We start from the raw sequence: 20,665 nt of genomic DNA, 5'->3' as shown, positions 1-20,665 counted from the left end.
CTTGATAAAACCCAAATTCAGTTATCAAATCATTAGAAGCCTTAATCTCATCTGAAGATTGAAGATTCAAGAGATTAGTTATCATTAATTCCTTCTAGAAAATATGAAGATTTGGTTGTTAGGAATTATTTTTAGAATTAGATTTCAATTACTGTTTTGGTTTGAATTAAAAGTAAGAAGTTAGCTATCTTATCCTTTCAAGAGATAAGATTAGGGTTAGTTTTGAATATGAATTCTAAAACATAGGATATAAATAAGTGAACCTTGTTCACAATAGGAGGATCAAACTACCCTTTTGAAGATCATTATCTCATAATTAGGATTAGTTTCTTTTATCATGAATCAATAAACTTTTCCGTTGAAGCTTAGGAGCTCTATTTGGTTTTAAGATTAATAATGTAAGTGTTTTTTTATTTCAATTCATGCTTTTTTATTTTTTCAAGATTGAATTTTGTTCTTCATCAATAAGGATTAAACTATTGGAAAATATTTTAATCTGTCTTGGATTCGGATTTTATATTTAGAAAAATTAATTTTGGAATTAGCTTAAAACCCATCTCATAATCTTCACTTATCTAGATCTAATTCGAATATGTGACATATAATTCGACTAGTGATAGTTCTTGAAGGCTGTGCGAATTATCGAAACCGTTCTTCACCTCTTCTCTCGATTAGTTGACCAAGGGACTGGCGATTAATTAGGTTTAGAGAAATTAAATCACCAAGGAATCCGGGTTTAGTTATAAATGATTTCTTGTGAAAATTTTTTTGCATGAATTAAAATAAGAAAGCATAAGCATTGTTCTTCTAAAAATCAAACATCTCTAAAACCTTCAACATTCTCATCATTGATTTTCTCTTAACTACAAGCATCCTCCAAATTCTCTTCTTCTATTTCTTCTTTTCTTCAAGATCCATAATCCAAAATTCAAGGTTTGATCGATCTAATTAGATATTTAATTAAGCGTTGTTTGTCTCAATCTGTTAACCCTCATGGAAACGCTATCCATTCACCTTGGTATTACTTAAACGATCCGTGCACTTGCCGATATCCATGAACTTTAATTTTTGCTCATCAGGACACAATCTAGAATGCCATTATTCTTTCCTGAACACATCCAAAATTGAGTGAACAACATAAACAAATTCAAAATACATTAATATTATAAAATATATAAAAATCTTTTCAAGCCATTTTATTTTATTATTGTTCAGAAAAAAGAAAAGGATCTTATACAGAATAATAAAAAAAGCAATGGTGATAGAGAATACGTAAAAAAAAATTAAACACAGTTGATTTTTAGAAAATATAGGGTTGACAAACAAAAATAGTTGGAGCATTTTTAAAATTAACAAATTTATAGGGCGAATTTATTTATTTATTGTTTTTAAAAAATGAATTCACGTGGGAACAAATTCTAAAAATATTAGTTGCATGAGTCAAAGCTCACAATTCGCTCCCTGCAAATTCACTGTATAGTAAAAGCTTTCAACCTACATATTTATTTGTTAGAATTCGTCCAAGACATGTTTTTAGTTTTACACCAAATTTGCGAAAAATGCCAAATCGCATCATTATTCTGTAATTCACCTCAAATAGAATGATATACAACTTATAAAGCGCACTTTTATTATTATCTTGACTTTTTAGAGTGATTTTTATCTTTTAGTAGTTATTGAATATCTTGTTTCAATTAAATTATGGCTAAATGAACCTTATTTATAAAAACACAACTAATTCGACCTAACTGAACTAAAGCCTTGTAAAAGAAGCGAGAATTTCTCTATACTTTTTTTAGAATAAAATATTATTTTACTTCCTAAAATTTTTGTTAAGTCTTAATTTTATTTTTAATATTTAAAACTTTTTATTTTGCCTCAAATGTCGTATTGTCCTATTTTTGGTTTTTTGTCAAAATTATTTTTTTTTTCCACAAATACTCTTTTTTGCCGTTATCATCTTCTAGACAATAATCATAGTTATAGTAATTTTAATAATTATAGTGATTTGAGAGTGAAATTAGTAAAAAAATAATAGAAAAAAATTGTAATAAAAAATAACATTCTTAAAAAAAATATTTTAACTTTAGTAAAATAATAAGACAAAATAAAACTTTGGAAACAAAAGTATAATATTTTAAATATTAAAAAAGAACTTAAAATTTAATCCAAATTTTATTCTGACAACTCAAACTCAAAACCTGAATATATTCATGATGCAACTAGTTGTTGGCAAAGGACCCCTATTTATTTTGACTTGTATTCGCTTTTATAATAATAAATATCAACTTTGAGATTATTACAGCATTTAGAAGAACAAAACTTGATCAATCAATGCCGATGAAACAATTAAGAGTAATCGTCCACATTTAAACAATTTTATATTTAAGTTGATTTGAGTTATGTATTTTTTTTTTTTGCGTTTTTTTTTCTTCATCTTCTTTTTTACTCTAATATTATGTCTTCTCTTTTTTTCATTATTTTTTAATTTTGTGATCATCATCATCAACAACACATTTTTCTCTTCCTATTGGAATTTCATCTCTTTCTTTCTTTTTATCCTTCTCTTTCATCGTCATTATCATCATAATCATCATCGTTATCATCATTGCCTTCTTCTAATAGGTGTTGTCGTTATCGTTATCATCAAATTCGAATTTATATAATGGATAATTTTCGGTTTATTTGGTATTATATAATAGTTTCATTTTGCACTAATTTTCAGTTCATTCGAGACGCAAATGTTTCTAAATTCGAATTTATATAATGGACAATTTTCTATTCATTTGATATTATACAATAGTTTTGTTTTGATAATATTTTTGGCTCATCCGATACGCAGATGTTCCTAAATTCGAATTTATATAATTGGTCATTTTTTGTTCATTTGGTATTATACAATGATTTTATTTTAATAATATTTTCGGTTCATTCAATCACTATGTAAAATTAGAATCAATAAAAATGTTAGTAAAATGTTGGTGTTGTTAGTGATGATAATAATAATAATGGAGAAGGAAGAAGAAAAAAAAAGAGAAGATCAAAGAAATTTAAATAAAAAAATAGAAAGAAGAAGAGGAGGAGATGAGTGTGATGGTATGGCGGTAATGACTATGACGATAATGAAAAAAAAAAAAAAAAAGAGAGAGAAGAGGAGAAGAAAAAAAAAAAGACAAAATCCTGCAGCATAAATGTAAAATTGTTTAAATGTGTAATGGAACTCAACAATTAAATAGTACTTATCATAGAGAAAAAGGAAAATAAACAGGGTAGAAGAAATGTAGAATATTCATATGTGTAGGAGCATCTGCGGTATCAGTGTGGCAATAAATAAGTATACGTAATTCAACAACAATTTTGATACTAACTTCAATTGTGTGAAGAGACTCAACGTTCAAAGTTGGAGGCTTTGATGTGTCAGTGCACTAACTAGCATTGCTCTAATCAATGATTGATCCATCTCCATGTCTTCTACTGCTACTTGCCTCATGTTATTGATTAGTTATGCTCTCCAAAGTGCAAACGCAACCTCATGTGACCAAAATAACGGAGATAGCGAAATTTTCTCATACTCTCTTAATCAAATATTCAATTTTGAGGTTAAAAGATTTTTGAGGCCAAATTTCTCAAAAATGGAGATTATTAGTGATTTACAGAAAATGTAGAGACAAACAAATTTTTTTTGGAGAAAATTTATCATTTTTTAATTAATTTTCGAAAAGCAAAATGATGAATTGCAATATTTTTTAATTTTCGAAGAGAGAATTCGCATCTTTTTCTTTTGAAAAATAGAATTTGTCAAAAATCGAATTTATTTCGGAGAATAAATTGTATTTTTTTATTTTTTAAGAATACAATTCGCAAAAGATGAATTATGATCATCATATCTCAATAAATAACGATATTACATTATTTTTCTGAAAATTATCAAATCTAAAATCACATACAAATTAAAAAGTGCATGTTTATTCTCATTTTAAACCAAGAAATTATTTGTTTCATACATTGAAGTGCTCATAAATTTATAAAAAGAAAAAAAACTAAATTTAATAGTAGATAATTCAATCATAAAACAAAAGAAATAAAAATAAAAATAAAAATTTGGGTTTCTCACTCAATTTTCTTTCTCTTGTATTTTTTTTTTTTTTTGTCTTTTGTTTTGTTTTGTTTTGCGGTGTGCCTATAGATAAGTCTGCTCATAAATGACAAAATATGTGCAAAAATGTGTGTAAATATCACATCTATTTGTTTCTTTGTTCACACTGGTCTCAAGTGTGAATCTCATCTAATCTATCTAGAAGAGCACAAAATTAGTCAGTTGGAGAGTGAGTTGGTTTTTGTGTAAATATCATCAATTTTTTATATTATATATTTGCATGGAAGTTATTGATTTCCAAAACTCTGGCATGAGACACATACTTACGGGTCAGAATTGAACAGAATGTTTCAGAAACTTAATAATCTTTTCTCTTTATCATATTGCATGAGTTTTAATTTTTTTTTTTTTATGAACAGAAAAATCTTAATGTTTTATTATTTTAGAGGAAAGAAAGAAAAGGTAGGAAAGAAAGATAGTGGGAATTATATCACTAGAGAAGCAGAAGATATGAAACCAGAAAATAAAACCGAGGCATGTGCATAAAAATTCTGTTGCCACAAAAAAATGTCAGTTTTTACCTTGATTTTTTTTTTTTATCTTAAACGGGGCTTAAAGCCCAAGATTTAAACATACAAATTTATATAATATGAAAATTAGTAAGTGCACAGTTTAAGATTGTGTGTGAGAAAGTAACGTAACCAACTACAATCACTGGTGAAGGCTAGTTCATCAAACTTGATATCTAAATCTAAATTATGATCTGCAATATACCACACATAATTAGCACAACAAAGTGTTCAAGGCAAAAAAGATTGTTACAGTCAAACCTAAACTAAACAACAATAAAATAAAATGTATCAAATTAGCATGATCATGTTCCCTCTTTCATCTTGGATCAATTGTTATGTCAAATACCTTCTCTTGAGGTGGCTCTCCATTCTGCTGGTTTGGTATTGAATTCTTTGGCTGCACCTTTTTTGTATCATTGCTAGGTTTTTTACCCAAGAAATGGCTAGCAAAGAAATTGAAGTAAACAAAATTCAAAACACCAAGTGCAGCAATTAGATAATAGTAGTAATCAAGCTTATTGTCATTCAAATCATTCCCACCAAGCCATGAATTTCTCCCACCATATGATGTAGCTTTATGGATAATGTTCACAATCAATGATCCTAAGTAGTTTGCAACTGACAAGCTCAGAAAGAAAACAGCACCAGCCACAGTCCTCATGCTATCGGGCATCTCCGTGGTGAAGAATTCCATTATGGACACAGCAGCGAAGGCTTCATTGAGACCCGACAGTGCAAACTGTGGCAGCAGCACTGCGAAGCTCATCGGCGAAGTAAACGATTTTGCTCTCAAAGCTGAGTCGCGGCGCTTCTGCTCAACAATTGCAGCCACAAGCATGCACAAAATTGACAAAAGAATCCCAATTCTGATTCTTAGGCTCATGCTTAACCGAGTAGCCTTTTTGTTAATTTTCTTTGTCACTCTAATGTAGATGCATTCGTAGATGAAGATCCAAATTGAAAGTGCTACCATTGAGACCAAGTTCATCCAACCTGGTGGAACTTTGAAATGTTTCCCAATTGATCTGTTTGTTTGAATAACTTGAAGAACACCAAATGTGTTCTGCTGATCCATTACAATGAAGCAACATATTCCTGTCACCCAAACTGGTAGAATTCCCAATAAGCATTTTAATTCTTCAACTTGCTGCAAGCTACAAAGCCTCCAAACATTTTTCGGTTTCAATTGTTCATTCAACTCACTAGGATCAGAAATTATAGCAGCCTTCTCAAGAAATTTGAACCTATCTGTACGAACAAGCCTAACATTGTTGTGGTCCAATTCTGATGGACCAGGATCATAATAACGTGTTCTATCAGAGGTCTTAAGCTTGCACTTTCGACACACTGCAGTGATCACCTTTGCCATATCAGAGAAGACACTCCCCTGAGGCTTCTTTCGAATGTAAGTGTGCTGACCGATTAAGAAGATTGCTATTGAGAAAGCAAGGCAGAGTGTTGGAATGGCGAATCCTAATGTCCAGCTAACATTGGTTTGAATGTAGACAACGCCAGTTAGCGCGATCACAAGTGCAATGGTGAAGGTGAAGTACCACCAATTGAAAAAACTTTCCAATTGTGCCCTGCCTTTCTCTGTTTTGGTATCGAATTGGTCAGCGCCAAATGCAATGTTGCACGGCCTAATTCCACCTGCGCCAACAGATAACATGGCGAGGGCGAAAAAGAGTATACGAAGCTGCCACGGTTGTGGCCACTGGCAATGTGGCCTACCAGTGCAGTTAGCAGGCCTCAATTGATGTATACCTGCTGTCAGGGTCATTATCAATATACCCTGTCCATGTAATTCATGTTCTACCCCATGTTAATAACTCAATCAATAAAACATTTAACAATTTCACAATAGAATAAATAATCATTTCTTATCATTAAGAATTTAAGCACAGACAATATAAACTAACGTAAATATTCGATAAAACTATATCAAAGTCAAAATTATAAGCATTGGATATTTTTTATGGTCAGAAATGATAATTTATTCCATCAAAATATATCTCTTGGGTTTTAACTTATTTCAACTTAAAAGTTCATTAGAGTAATTCCTTGACATAAACCCTAATTTGTTAATGTTACACTACCAAAAGGGGGAAATATATTTAATAATAAAATGAAACATTATCCTGGTAATTGTGACATTGATGTGATGATTGATTTGCTTACCAGAAGTGATGCAATGGAGCCAAATAAGAGGGTGCGAAACCTTCCCGAATAAGTATCAGAAATGAAAGCACCGATTATGGATGCAACATTGGATGATCCATTCCAAATTTGAACCACATTCACCACAAATATTGCACTCAAATTGTACCTCGTTAGCAGGTACATCGTCAGATTCGATATCAAACTCATTGATGCCAATTTTTCGAACGACTCGTTACCTTCAAAAAACCAAATTAAGCAACAAAATTATAAAAAAGATTAGGGTTTTTGCTAATTAATGTTATAGAAAAAACGTTCTTTCTCTTTTGTTTTTTTTACCAATAATGTAGTAGACTGATCTCCATCCTCCTGCTTCTTGTGCCTGTGGTGCAGATGCATGCTCATCTTGTTTTGGTTCCTCTTCACATGGAGAATTGGTTGTTGCATTCTCCATTTCCTTCCTTGAGATATGGTTCTAACTCAGTTCATCTCTTTCACACACACAGTCTATTATGTTATTCTGTGTATTTATATGTAGTCTCGTAATGCCACGTCAAATTTTTGTGAGCACCTTTAGCTTCCAGTCCTCAAACAAACCCACGAATTTGCCTGCAAAAACGTCAAAGGTGGCTAGGGTTTTTTTGGTGACTAAAGGTGGCTAGGGTTTTAAAAATCAAGATTGTTCATTCACTTGATTTTATTTAGAAACTAAAATATAAAAATACTATGTGCACACTATGAACAGAGACCCATCCAAACCTTAGTTATGGTTTCGGCGCTGACGAACGGCGACGAGGAGGATGAAGGCGGCGTTGTGGATGACCGCCGAAGAGGAGGAAGGCAGCGTCAAGGATGAGCGCCGAGGAGGAAGGTGGCACAGATGAACGGCGGTGGAGGATGACGAACCACGGACGCCCCTGGGGTTTATGATGTGCTGTGAATTGACTGCTCTGCCTCCTTTAGGGTTTTGAATGGTATTAGTTAATAATTAGATGGTTTAAGGTTTATTTTAGAATTTTAAAATCGAAATTTTGAATTTTAATTAATTTAATTTTTGGATATGTATTTAAATTGTAATATATTAATAATAATAATAATTAAATATATTAAATCTGAAATAGAAATTTAAAATTTAAATTTTAAATTTAAGTTTTATTTAGTTTGTATTTTGAATGTGTATTTATTTTTAAAAAGACACTAAATCTATTCATAATTTTTAGATGTATTTGTTTTTTTTTTTTTAATCATTGTACTAAAGGCTGAATATTGTATAATTTTTAAAGAATACTTAGTTGAATTGTTAAAATAATAATAAGTATTTTAATTTATATAAATTTTAAATGAATTTAATCTTGATACATAAAATATTTTACATTACTATTTAATATGTCTATTTGTTGATGATAATTCATGCAATCAATTTTTAAAAAAATATTATTTAGATGTTTTTTTATATATACAAAAAATTAGCTACCAAATATAAAATAAGAATTAATATAAAAAATATATGTTAAAAAAAAAAATATATATATATATATATATATACGTGACTAATTTGATCACTAATTTTGCTATATGCATAATATTTTTTAGGACAATTTACTCAAATAAATAAAATGGGTGAAAGCTTTACCCAAATACACAAAACAGAATTCTGTTACGTGTATGTGCATTTTGTCATTTATATGTAATCCGTGGAAAGCAACCACGGTTTCACATTTGAACATAAACCGTGGTAGCTAGCAATGGATTATGAAAGGTGGTTTTGTGAACATAAACCGTGGCAGGTTGCAACGGATTACGAAGGAAGCATAAACCGTGGGAGACTACCACGGTTTATGAAGAGGGCGGTTTAAACGTAAACCCCTGTAGGTTACCACGGTTTACGTGTTCAAATGCTATAAATACATAATCCGCTGAAGTTCCAATAATAATTATTGATATTCATCCAATATGTTTTCTTTTTTTGTATCTTATTAAAAAATAAAAAAATTTACTCCAAATTATTGTGTAGTTAGTGTTTGCTGTTTTATTGTATATGATATGGTAGATACAAATAAAAAATAAATGTGAAATGTGTGTCAATGTATATTTTGTTGCTTCTTTTTATTTTTTTTACTTCTATTAAAATTTCTTTCTCTTTTATTGGAGTCAAGAACTTGCTATAACTAACTATAAAAATAATAGCAACTCTATAAAAATAAAATCACAGAAGAAAATAAAATTAAAACTGAGATTTTATACTGCACACAATGTTAAATACAAATTTAATAATAAAAATGGAGTAGTAAGAAAAAACTGGAAGGAATATATGCAATAGGTGGTTCAGATGGAACATTATTTTAAAATGGTGGTGGAATGTCAATATTTTCAGCAGATAAATCATTACGTGAAAATGATGGTGGAAGGCCACATTACGTGAAAATGATGGAAGGCCAATACTTCATAAACCGTTGTAGCCCACAACGTTTTATCATCACCTCGCAGCCTTAGTAAACCGTAGTGGCCGCGGTTTACACACAACACCCATCATTCATAATTCCTCCTTGGCAGCCACGATTTATGTAAAGATGAGAAACCGTGGTTGCTTCCCACGGATTACATAGAAAGGTGAAAATGCACATGCACGTAATATATTTCTGTTTTGTGTATTTAGATAAAGGTTTCAGAATGTCTAACTGTGATTGGAGTAAAATTTTTTATTTTTTAATAAGATACAAAAAAAAAAAGAAAACATATTGGATGAATATCAATAATTATTATTGAAAAGTCACCAAAAAAATAATTATTATTGAAACTTCAGCGGATTATGTATTTATAGCATTTTAACACGTAAACCGTGGTAACCTACAGGGATTTACGTTTAAACCGCTCTCTTCATAAACCGTGGTAGCCTCCCACGGTTTATGCATTGATTTTTTCCTTCATAATCCATTGCAACCTGCCACGGTTTACGTTCACAAAACCACCTTTCATAATCCGTTGCTAGCTACCACGGTTTATGTTCAAATGTGAAACCGTGGTTGCTTCTCACGGATTACATATAAATGACAAAATGCACATGCACGTAACAGAATTCTGTTTTGTGTATTTGGGTAAACCTTTCACCCATTTTATTTATTTGAGTAAATTGCCCTATTTTTTATCAAATATTTTAATTGAATTGTCAATGATAATACTAATATTTCAATTGAGATTACTAGAAGTAAATCAATGAAACACTAGGATGAAGATAGATTAGAAATGTCACGTGGCCTTTTATGTTAATTTTGTTTTTAACATGTGATGAATTATAAGCTTGATATTTAGCTCAATACAGCAACAAATTCAACTCAATACAACAATAAATTTAACTCAATACAGCAACAAATTCACATCAATAAAAGATGGTTCAACAAAATTGATAGGGACAAGAGAAAAGGAAAAACTCAAAAGGATAGAAGAGGGGAGTGCAGAGACTCACCAGCTACTATGATTGACGGCGACTTAGCGACGAAACCGGCGAGGAGCCTGTAATGAGGAAAATATAGGCCAAGTCCCAATTAGGATAGTTTCATTAGTATTTGATTTATTATAAATAGATATAGTAGAAATGTAATAGAGGAACCATGAATTGAGTAATGAATATATTTCCTTTTCTGAAATTCCTTCCATGGAATTATCTCTCTCCCTCATGATTCTTCCTAATTTCTCTCTGATTGATTAATTCTTCCCTATTCTAATTTCTTTCCTCCTTACAATGGTGCTTTCATTGGCCACCATTCTCCATTTTTATGGTGGTCTGCCGGACTCAATTAGAAATCAATCCGGTACTGTTAGTGAATATTATGAGGATTTTCTGACTTATGCTAACAGTGTTGCTGTGAAGGATTCTGAAATTTTAATTCCTTGTTTTATCAATGGTTTGAAAATTTATATTCATAGAGAAATTTTTGGAAAAAATTACAATTCTCTTTTAGATGTTTGGCTGAAGCCTGCAAGGATCCGTGAAATCAAGTTTGAAGAGGAAGGGCATCCAAATCCAGAATTTCAAGCTCACATTCAAACAAAAATGCATCAACAGAACCCTACTGTTTCATATTCAGCAACAATCAAGGCATCCAAGGAAACCAGATCAAGAAATTGCAAAACATTCAAAAACAGATTGTGATACATCAGAAATTCCAGCACCAGAATCACCAAGAAAATTTTCAGAAAATTCAAAATTAGATTTCTCGAACACCCCCAGAACAGAAAATAATTTTCACACTAAATCCATTGCTCACAGATCCAGATTTATTACCTCCAAAGCGTTCTCAATTTCACAAAACCAGCAACACACCCACAAAACAAGACATAGACATTCTATATCTGCAATTGGAGGAAGCCGATGACGTCCATGGAGGCAGAATCAGTCCACGCGACGGTGGCGCGCAACGCACAACCAACAGCGGCGCCGAGGACGGCGCCGTCGCGAAGAGGAAGTGGAGGACGCAGATCAGAGCAGAGGTAACGGCGTCGGAGATCTTCGAACAAGTGGCGGAGGTTTACGTCGCGTCTGCCCGATCGTGGCCAATCCACCACCACTCATAGCGGCAGTCTTACCTTGGGAAGGCAAGGATGAGATGCGAACAGAGAAGGTGGCGCTCACGTACGTCATGGCGGAGGAGGCTCTTAATACGGCGGAGCAGCATAAGGTCACTGCCGATGAAGGAGACCACACATGATTTAGAGAAGAGAGGCGACAGAGTCGTGCATAGATGCCACTGATGTGGACAGAGCCACTAGAAAGAACAGTAGCACTGTAGCAGGTAAGAGAGAGAGAGAGAGAGAGAGAGAGAGAGAGGAGAAATGGGGGTTGGCTGGCTGAAGATTCTGGAAAGTGATGGAAGACTGATGACCCCTAATCTTGAGTTGGACCTTTACTTGTTGGGCTTTCAGTACCAAGTCCAATCAGAAATCATTCATAAACACAAGCATATGTATATGTGTTATGTCTTGAGGTTTAGTTATAACTTATAAACAATAGGATCCTGGAGGAATTTTTTTTTTTTTAAGTTGGATAAGAGATAATAAAATAGATAAAAGATATTGGCTCAGTTTTTTCAATATTGGGATGGAGAATGAGTTGTCCGGAGATATGGAAAATGGTGGTGTTATACAATGGTGTGGGACAGGTTTTTCTGATCAATGGCAGGCGGGCAATCGGACCCAGCGATTGGGGTGGGCGGGAATCAAAGTTGAAATTGTATATGGGAATCGCTGGGTCCGATTCGTTGAAGGTGCAATGTTGATTTTTTTTTGAATTCTATGAAACTTGAGTCGCTCGGTACGTTTGGGGTTTTCTGAAATTTTTTTTTTTTACTGAAGGAATCGTTGGGTCCGTTTGGTGGGGCAGGTGTTTTTTTTTTTTTGATCGATGTAGTCGTTGGGTCCGATTTGTGGGGGAGAGTTTTTTTTTTTTTTTCTATGGGTCGCTGGGTCCGTTTTGCAGAAGAAAAAAAGTGAAATTTTTTTAGTAGGAAACGGTGGGTCCGATTTGTATATATATATATATATATATATATATATATATATATTTGTGTGTTTTGGAAACTCGGATGAACTCCTAAAATCTGAAGCCTCTTTACTGTTCAGCGTCTTCTTCCCTTCTTCCTCCCCTGTTTCTCTTGTACTTGTCATTGAGTCTGTGTTATTTCATTTGAACTCCAAGAGTAAATGAGAGTTCAGTAGATATTTATGTATGAGAGTATGAAAAATGGTTGATAGAGTTACAGTTAGAGTATATTATTTCGGTCAGATTCTATTAGAAACACCCGAAGGAGTGAGATTTAGTTGTGAGAAGCCGTTAGATATTGTAATCCCTTTCACAATCTCATTCGAGGAGCTAAAAGGTGTGATTTGTGAGAAGATAGGTTTTCAGATATCCAAGAAAATATCATGTATGGTATATAGATATCCCATACCGGTATTTGGTGGTTTCGTGCAGTATCAAACCAAGTATGTAACCGACGAAGCGAGTATGCAGGAGATGTTTTCAATGTATTTTGAAAGTCGCGGTCAGATATCGGTGATATAGTTGTACGTCGAATTCGAACAATCTGAAGTGGACCGGAATATTGAAGAGGAAGAATATGATAGTGACAGTGAGGAAGAGTTTGAAAGCAATTACGAAGCTGTTGCTCCAGAAGGAGAAGAAGATCAAGGTGACGGGGTGGTGGGTCCAAATGTGGAAGACGTTGCACATGCACTTGCAAACGAGGATCCCTTTGAGGAGCCGTCCTTCATGCGGGTTCTGGACTTGGAAGCCATGCATGCGCCGGAGTTTCCGGAATATATGAGTGCCGGTACGTATTAACATATAAATATAAAAAGTAGTAGACTTTGGGAAATAATCTATGTTGGTAGATGTAAATAAGAATATAAGTCACGTGAAAATTAATTTATGTGCATTCGTCCAAAGTTTTTGATGTGTTTATGTTTGTAGGATGTTAAAAGTGGGATGACAACATGATAGATAGGAATAATATTTATATTGATGGGGATATAGGGAGCAACGACGTAGTCTTTAAGTTATTAAATGTATTTGCCTTAAATTATTTTGATTTGGCTGTCGTTGTGGTAGAAATTCCTATGGTCGCAGATGGTGAATTTGCAATCGGAATGGAATTCAGTTCTAGGGAAGCTGTATTGAAGGCGGTGAAGGATTATACCATCCGAAGAGGCGTAGACTACCGTGTGTATGAGTCGGAGCCGTTGACCTTCTATGCGAAGTGTACACAGTATGGATCAGGGTGTGATTGGCTTATCAGGGTTAGCATGATCAGCAGAAAGTATTGTTGGGTTATAAGGAGGTACAACGGTTCTCACACTTGTACTAGAGCCACTATTTCTCAGGATCATTCGAAGCTGGATTCGAACACAATTGCGGAAGCAATAAAGCCGTTGGTTGAGGCTGACCCGTCGATAAAGGTGAAATCAGTTATTGCAGAAGTGCAGTCGAAGTTCAATTACACCGTCAGCTATCGGAAGGCATGGCTGGCGAAACAAAAAGCAGTGGAAAAAATATTTGGCGGTTGGGAAGCATCATATGAAGCTTTGCCTATATGGTTTCAGGCCATGTGTAACAAGGAGCCATCAGCAATCGTCCATTACGAGACTATGTCTGCATATCAAGGTGATGAGGAAGTAACTGATATCCGGGTATTGCATAGAGTCTTCTGGAGTTATTACCCCTGCATTAGAGCGTTCAGACACTGCAAGCCAGTTGTCCAGGTTGATGGGACTCACTTGTACGGAAAGTATAAGGGTTGTTTGTTGGTCGCTGTTTCACAGGATGGTAACAATAATATCGTCCCTATTGCGTTTGCAATTGTGGAGGGGGAGACTTCTGATGCATGGCACTTTTTCCTTAGTAACCTGCGACAACATGTTGTGACTAGGGATGGGGTGGGACTGATTTCTGACAGGCACGAATCCATCAATGCAGCTATTGCCCGGAGCAACGGAGCTTGGTCGCCCCCGAGAGCATTCCACATGTTTTGCATCAGGCATATAGAGTCGAACTTCTTGAGAAAGTTCAAGGCACCGTACCTGCAAAAACTTGTGGTCAATATAGGTAAATGTTAACTAACTATAATTTCCTTATTAACCGAGTTACCTTCTAGCAGATTTTCTCATGAATTCTTCTCTTGTGTGGCCTTGATTGTTGTCCAGGTTATTCGAGGACGGTGCGCGAGTACGAACAGCGCTACCAGCGTTTACGTGAACGGGGCGAGGCATATACCAACTGGCTGAACCGAATCCCACGCGAACAGTACGCGTTGGCGTATGACGGTGGCTACCGCTGGGGTCACATGACGACAAACCTAGTGGAATGCATCAACTCCGTGTTGAAGGGGGCACGCAATCTTCCTATAACTGCACTTGTGAAAGCCACATTCTACAGGCTTAACGAGTTGTTCACTAGAAAAAGAGCCGAGGCGGAGTCGCGGATAACAGCTGGACATGTTTTTTCTGAGGTTGTCACGTCGAAACTGAATGCCAATCAACTTGCAAGTTCTAACATCCAGGTTAATTGCTTCGATAGGATGAATGAGGTCTTCGAGGTTCGTGAGATGCCAGCTGGAACTGAGTATGCCGTCGATCTCCGTCAACAACGCTGTGACTGTGGTGAGTTTCAGGTGGATCGGATTCCCTGTCGACATGTTTTTGCATGTTGTGCGAATCAGCGACTGGATTGGCGAGTGTATGTCCACGAAGTTTACAAGATGGACCAAGTTCGGAGGGTTTACCGAGCTAGGTTTCGGCCACTAGGCAATCCCACTATGTGGCCTGTGTACAGCGGCCCTCGATTTGTCCCGAATCCGAACATGAGACGGGCGAACAAAGGTCGCCCGAGGATGACACGTTTCTTGAACGAAATGGACACACGTATGTTACGTGCTCCTAGGCGTTGTCGGCAATGTGGAGCCGAGGGACACAGCCGAAGTAGATGCCGTCGGTCATCTGGTGTAGGTCCGAGTAACCCAGGATAGTAGTTTTATGCCTATCATGTTTAATTGTACTACTTTATGTCATTTGCTTGTTTATTTTTACGCGTTTGTTTATGTTTATCGGGACATTGTTATATCAAATTAACTTATTTTCTAAATCATCAATTAGTTAGTATCTATTACACTATTTAAATATATATTAATATTAATTCATATCATATAATTAATCAATAACAAAAATAAAACAAAAAATATTAATTTATAGATATTAAAGAAAGTTTAATTTTTATTTTATTAACGATATGAATAAATAAACCGTAATTAATTTAAGAAGGATTAAATATGTTGAACAAAAAAAAAACAAATAATATTAATTGATAGATGTTTAAGAAAGTTTAATTTTTACTTTATTAATGATATGAATAAATAAACCGTAATTACATTTAAGAAAGATTAAATATAGAACAAAAAAAAAACACTCTTAACAGAATCCGGTCCGGTTAAACCGGTAGAAACCGGTTCGACCGAACCGGAACAATTTAATATTTCCTCAAAATGATGCAGCTGAGGTTCGATCCCGCATCCCTGCACCATAATAAAAGGGAGCTGCTGCCACCAGGCTAGGAAATCTGTTACTAACATTTTTGCAAATTAAATTATATGTTAATATTGTTTAGCAAATGAGTTATTATTTTTGTTGTAGTTATAAGTTCACCCATGTTTATCATAACCTGACTTATTAACTTCAAAATACAAGTACTCAACACATAAACACAACATTAACTTCAAAATACAAGTATCCAACATAGATACAGAACATTAACTACAAAATACAAGTATTCAACATAGATACTAACTTTAACTTCAAAATACAAGTATTCAACATAGATACACAACATTAATAACAAAATATAAGTATTCAACATAGATACACAACATTAAATTCAAAATACAAGTATTCAACATAGATACATAGCTACTTTCTTGTTGCCCACTTTATGTTCTCGAGGATGTTCTTGCATTTCTTCTTGGCCTTCTTGAACATGGACGGGGTGTATCGATTAGCGCTCCGACGTGGCGGGTCCACCCTGAGATTGTAATGTTTACCTGTCTCACCTGTACATAATTTAATGAAAGAGACTATCCAATATGATGCAAACACGGGATAAAAAGGCAAAAAAAGAAAGAAAGCAACAAGTGCAAAACATAATCATAAAGTCGGACCTGCATCATCCGCATCATCGGGAGCATTGTTGCGGGATTCTTCATCCTCATCCATCTCGTCATCCTCGCTCTCCTCTTGATCCTCATCCATCTCCTCATCATCCGGTTCTTCCACGAGATACTGATCGGTTTCATGCTCACCTATCCCGGCATTTTCTTCAATCTGACCCATTGATACACGCCGTAGGTTCCTGCTAGTAAAGATCCCCCGACCGCCTTCACTTCTACTGGAATCTCCAGTTTCCAAACCTCCAGAAGCAACTGAGGCAGTGTGGCATGGAATCCTCGCGTCCAAAGAATACCTCCCGGGCATAAACTCAGGTTGATGGCCAAATTGTGACTGCCCTGCATCCGCAGCCATGAAGCCAAGCAACTGGCTAAAAGAAGCACCCTCTCCAGCATCCCATTGTGGAGTACTCCAATATTGTTGATCTATTGGGTATGACGGGGTATATTGTGTCTGAACATGATATGGTACCGAGGCCTGAATTTGTTCTTGGGAAGCTGGAGGTGGAGGTGGATGTGGATGTGAATGTGAAACCGGTTCTTCATTGGCTACATGAATAACTGGGCGACCCTCATCTTCCATTACTGGGCTACCCTCATCATTTATAACTGGGTTACCCTCATCATCCATTACTTGTTCACCTTCATCGTTCTCTTGAACCACAACTTAAATTAATCTTACTACTTCATCGATTAATCATAATTTCTAGCCCAAATACTAAAAAATAACTAACAAATTTTCAGACTACAGCATGTAAACATAACTTCAAAAGGTTATCATAATTCCAATAATTATAATTTCCTAAAATTAATCATAATAATTTACTAACTAACTATAACTGCTCAACTATTTACTAACAACATATGAACAACATTGTCTAACTAACAACATACAAAATTAAGGTTACTTTAGTATTCTTAGTTAAATTATAATTGAATTCTTATAATTTATCTTTCTTCCCAAATGAACTATGTATTAAGTAAATTGGCCTTGCAATTAATATTAACAAATTTCGTTATTAATGATGCAGTTCCGAATTATAAATTCTTAAATTAATAACAAAAGTAAATTAAGTAATTCTAAATTCCAAATTCTAAATCTATTACAACATCAGAATTATAATTTCCAACCTTGATCACAAAAGTTAATTACTAAAGTACAATATCTACTCGTATTACAAAATATTTCTAACATATTCTCCAACAAAAATTTTAATAAATCCTAAATATATAATCTCCAACAATAATATCTTACATTTCCTCCAACTAACTAACAACATCTATACATAATAACAAACAATTTACATTCATAATTTATAACTTTAATCATCAAAATTTATTCATTAATCAAAATTACCGTCTAACAAAATTTTTTTTAACATAATTTCCAATTAACTAACAATATCTAAACATAATAACAAAAAATTAAAAAATTGCTAACATTATAATTTTAAAATTAATAATCAGATTTTATATTAATTAATTAAAATTTCTAATACTGCTCTCAAAAAATTCTTACAAAATCTTTAACAATCAACATTTATATATCTATCTACCTAACTGCAACATTTAACCATAAAATACAAAAAAAATTTCTACAAAATTTAATTAAAATACAGAAATTTGCAAATAATTAAAAAATTTAACTTACATAATCAGGATTAGACAAATAATTAACAATGTGAAGTTCCGGACGATCAACATCTCTAGCCTTGTGTCTCTTAGCCATTTCCACAGATTCAATTGCATGCAGAATTTTTGAAGAAGAAGGGAGGAGGAAGATGAACTCACAGAACAAGAAATGGGTTTTCACTTTGAAAGGGATAGTTCGGAGTGAGGGAGTGGGGGAAAGGGAAGGGGAGTAAGCTGGCTGCTGGGGCACCGTTCTGGGGAGGAGCTCCTCTCCGACACGTGGAATGCTCAAGGAATCGGACCGTCCGTTTGCTCCTATCGCTGCGTCCGATTCTTGTAGCGGAATCGCTGGGTCCGACTGCCTTGTAGGGAACGAATCGCTGGGTCCGATTCGTGTTGGGGGGGAAACGCTGGGTCCGTTTCCTGCTTTTCACCCCTTCCTGACACCACACTTGGGTGAAGCACCCTCTCACCCCATATACCCACAAAACACCCAACCCTCCCCAATATGAAAATTAAAAAGCGAAAAGATATTATCAATTGTTACTTCTATTATTTGTAACTGGCATTTATATCTTAGGATTTGGATTTTTTTTAAATAAATAAAATAAATATATTAATTACTGAAATATGTATTTACGAGTATTTTTATCAAAACAATATCACATCACATATCTCGTTTATAGTGTAAACGAAATAAGTTAACATATATTTTGTTTATACTGTAAACGAAATAAGACTCATGTTTATACATGTATTGTGTAATAAAATAAGATATAATGTTAGGTACATATTAAATTGGATGTTATTGATTTAGTTATTAATTAAAGTTATTAACTAAGGTTAGGGTTTGTTTAAATACACGAATATGATGTTAGATTTAAATTCTAGTATGTTATTGTTATTGTTAAGCATATGTCTATTAATGTAATTATTAATTTAGGGTATTAACAATTTGTAATAAACCTAATAATGTAGCAAAATGTTTATGTTTATATTTACTAAATATCTAAGTAAATTGTTTGTTCAGGAGTTTTGTTGTTACTTAGACTAAGTAGTACTTGTTGCTTAGTAAGTAAATGTTTTCACTTTATCTATCATATATAGGAGTTGCCAAATGAATTTTGTTATTTACTTTTTTTTTTAAATAATTTTATTTAAATTAATTAAATAGATGTTTATTAATGTAGTCATTAGTTATCTTAGAAAATATTTTCATTTGCATTATATTACATAGACGTTAAAGCTAATTATTTTTTTGAATATTTTTATTATTCAAGTAAACATTTTTGTGCAAATAAATTCATAATTTAGGTGTTTGTACTCGTTTGCTTGAATAATTTACTTATAAGCCAAATTAATTCCTAATTTGATATTCTTATTGTTTACTAGATACATCGCCTACTTCTTTCGAAGAGAGTGAGTCACATACACTCACCACCAGCTGCTATTGTCCCGTACCTGAGGGAAGTCGGGTTTGGTAATGCGTTATCACTCAGGGATTTTACGTTCGACAACTCCTTGATTACGGCATTCGTCGAGCGTTGGCGCCTAGAGACCCACACCTTCCACATGTCGTGGGGTGAGTGCACGATCACCCTACAGGACGTCGCATACCACCTCGGGCTGCGCACTAATAGAGAACCCGTGAGTGGTTGCTTTCATGACTTTTACATGTGGTATGATACCGGAGCCTGGGAGTTGGTTGAGAGGCTACTTGGAGCCAGGCCTCCTCCAATCTAGCAGCAAGGAGCACAGAGGAATGAGTCCTTCTCCCTGAAGCTGACAAGGCTTTGGGATCGTGTCCGACAGATGCCGCCCGGTACTGATGACCCAAGCACCCTCCAACAGTATGCGAAGTGCTACATATTGTTGATGATCGGAGGTTACCTGATGAGTAATAAGTCCAATAATCAGGTCCATCTCCGGTGGCTCCCACTACTGGACGACTTTGCGAGGTGCCGTATTCAGTCATGGGGATCTGCGGTGCTAGCATGGATATACCACTCCCTATTCTTATCGGCCCACCGCTCGACCACAGACATTACTGGGTGGACTCCTCTCTTGGTTTCTTGGATATACTAGAGGTTCCCTAAGTGGTGTCCCCTGAGCGACAGATTCACATATTCCCTATGGCTGCAAGGTAACTGTTTAAATTGGTTTTACTAGTCTTTATTTTTCGCTTAATATTATTAATACAGATTGAATGCATGGTGGTTAATGTTGCAACTGTCCACAGGTTGATCGGGATGACACAGCAGAGTAGGGACCAACACGAGCAGAAGGTCTGCAGATAGTGTCGGGAGTTGGATCATTTATTTTAATCGATCGGACTCCACCACTCGATATTCAACACTTCCATGAATGTTGTGATTGTTAACACCCTGCATTACTGCATCTCTGCTTTTGAATTTGTGGCCAACCATAAACTCCACTCCCACCATTCAAATTATAATCTTCCTCACTCGTGTTGAAAAATGTGTTTTTTTTTGTGCATCGCGTCC

The 20,665-nt window shown here is 34.5% G+C and overlaps 2 protein-coding genes across 4 annotated transcripts; one reads left to right on the top strand and one right to left on the bottom strand.

Annotated features, from left to right (window-relative positions):
* Positions 1 to 4,814: 4,814 nt before the first annotated feature.
* On the bottom strand, positions 4,815 to 11,702 carry LOC130937959 (protein NRT1/ PTR FAMILY 2.8-like). 3 transcript variants are annotated; one of them, XM_057867118.1, is made up of 6 exons: positions 11,108 to 11,701; positions 10,289 to 10,335; positions 7,585 to 7,782; positions 7,165 to 7,434; positions 6,847 to 7,064; positions 4,815 to 6,460 (listed from the first exon to the last, which is right to left on the bottom strand). In XM_057867118.1, the coding sequence occupies exons 4-6, from the start codon at positions 7,277 to 7,279 to the stop codon at positions 4,985 to 4,987; spliced, it is 1,809 nt and encodes a 602-aa protein (XP_057723101.1). In that variant the 5' UTR covers positions 7,280 to 7,434; positions 7,585 to 7,782; positions 10,289 to 10,335; positions 11,108 to 11,701; the 3' UTR covers positions 4,815 to 4,984. The 3 variants fall into 3 exon arrangements, with proteins under 3 accessions (XP_057723101.1, XP_057723103.1, XP_057723102.1); XM_057867120.1 differs by lacking the exon at positions 7,585 to 7,782 and having other exon boundaries at positions 11,108 to 11,702; XM_057867119.1 differs by having other exon boundaries at positions 10,289 to 11,701.
* Positions 11,703 to 12,562: 860 nt separating this feature from the next.
* LOC130935565 (uncharacterized) lies at positions 12,563 to 15,341 on the top strand. The gene is made up of 4 exons (XM_057865367.1): positions 12,563 to 12,824; positions 12,912 to 13,151; positions 13,430 to 14,422; positions 14,521 to 15,341. Exons 1-4 carry the CDS (start codon positions 12,563 to 12,565, stop codon positions 15,339 to 15,341), a joined length of 2,316 nt encoding a protein of 771 aa, XP_057721350.1.
* Positions 15,342 to 20,665: the final 5,324 nt, after the last annotated feature.

Source organism: Arachis stenosperma, chromosome 1 (assembly GCF_014773155.1).
Source record: "Arachis stenosperma cultivar V10309 chromosome 1, arast.V10309.gnm1.PFL2, whole genome shotgun sequence".
NCBI classification, from domain to species: domain Eukaryota; kingdom Viridiplantae; phylum Streptophyta; class Magnoliopsida; order Fabales; family Fabaceae; genus Arachis; species Arachis stenosperma.
The sequence above is the reverse complement of the archived record's forward strand: the minus strand, read 5'-3'. Positions and strand labels throughout refer to the sequence as shown.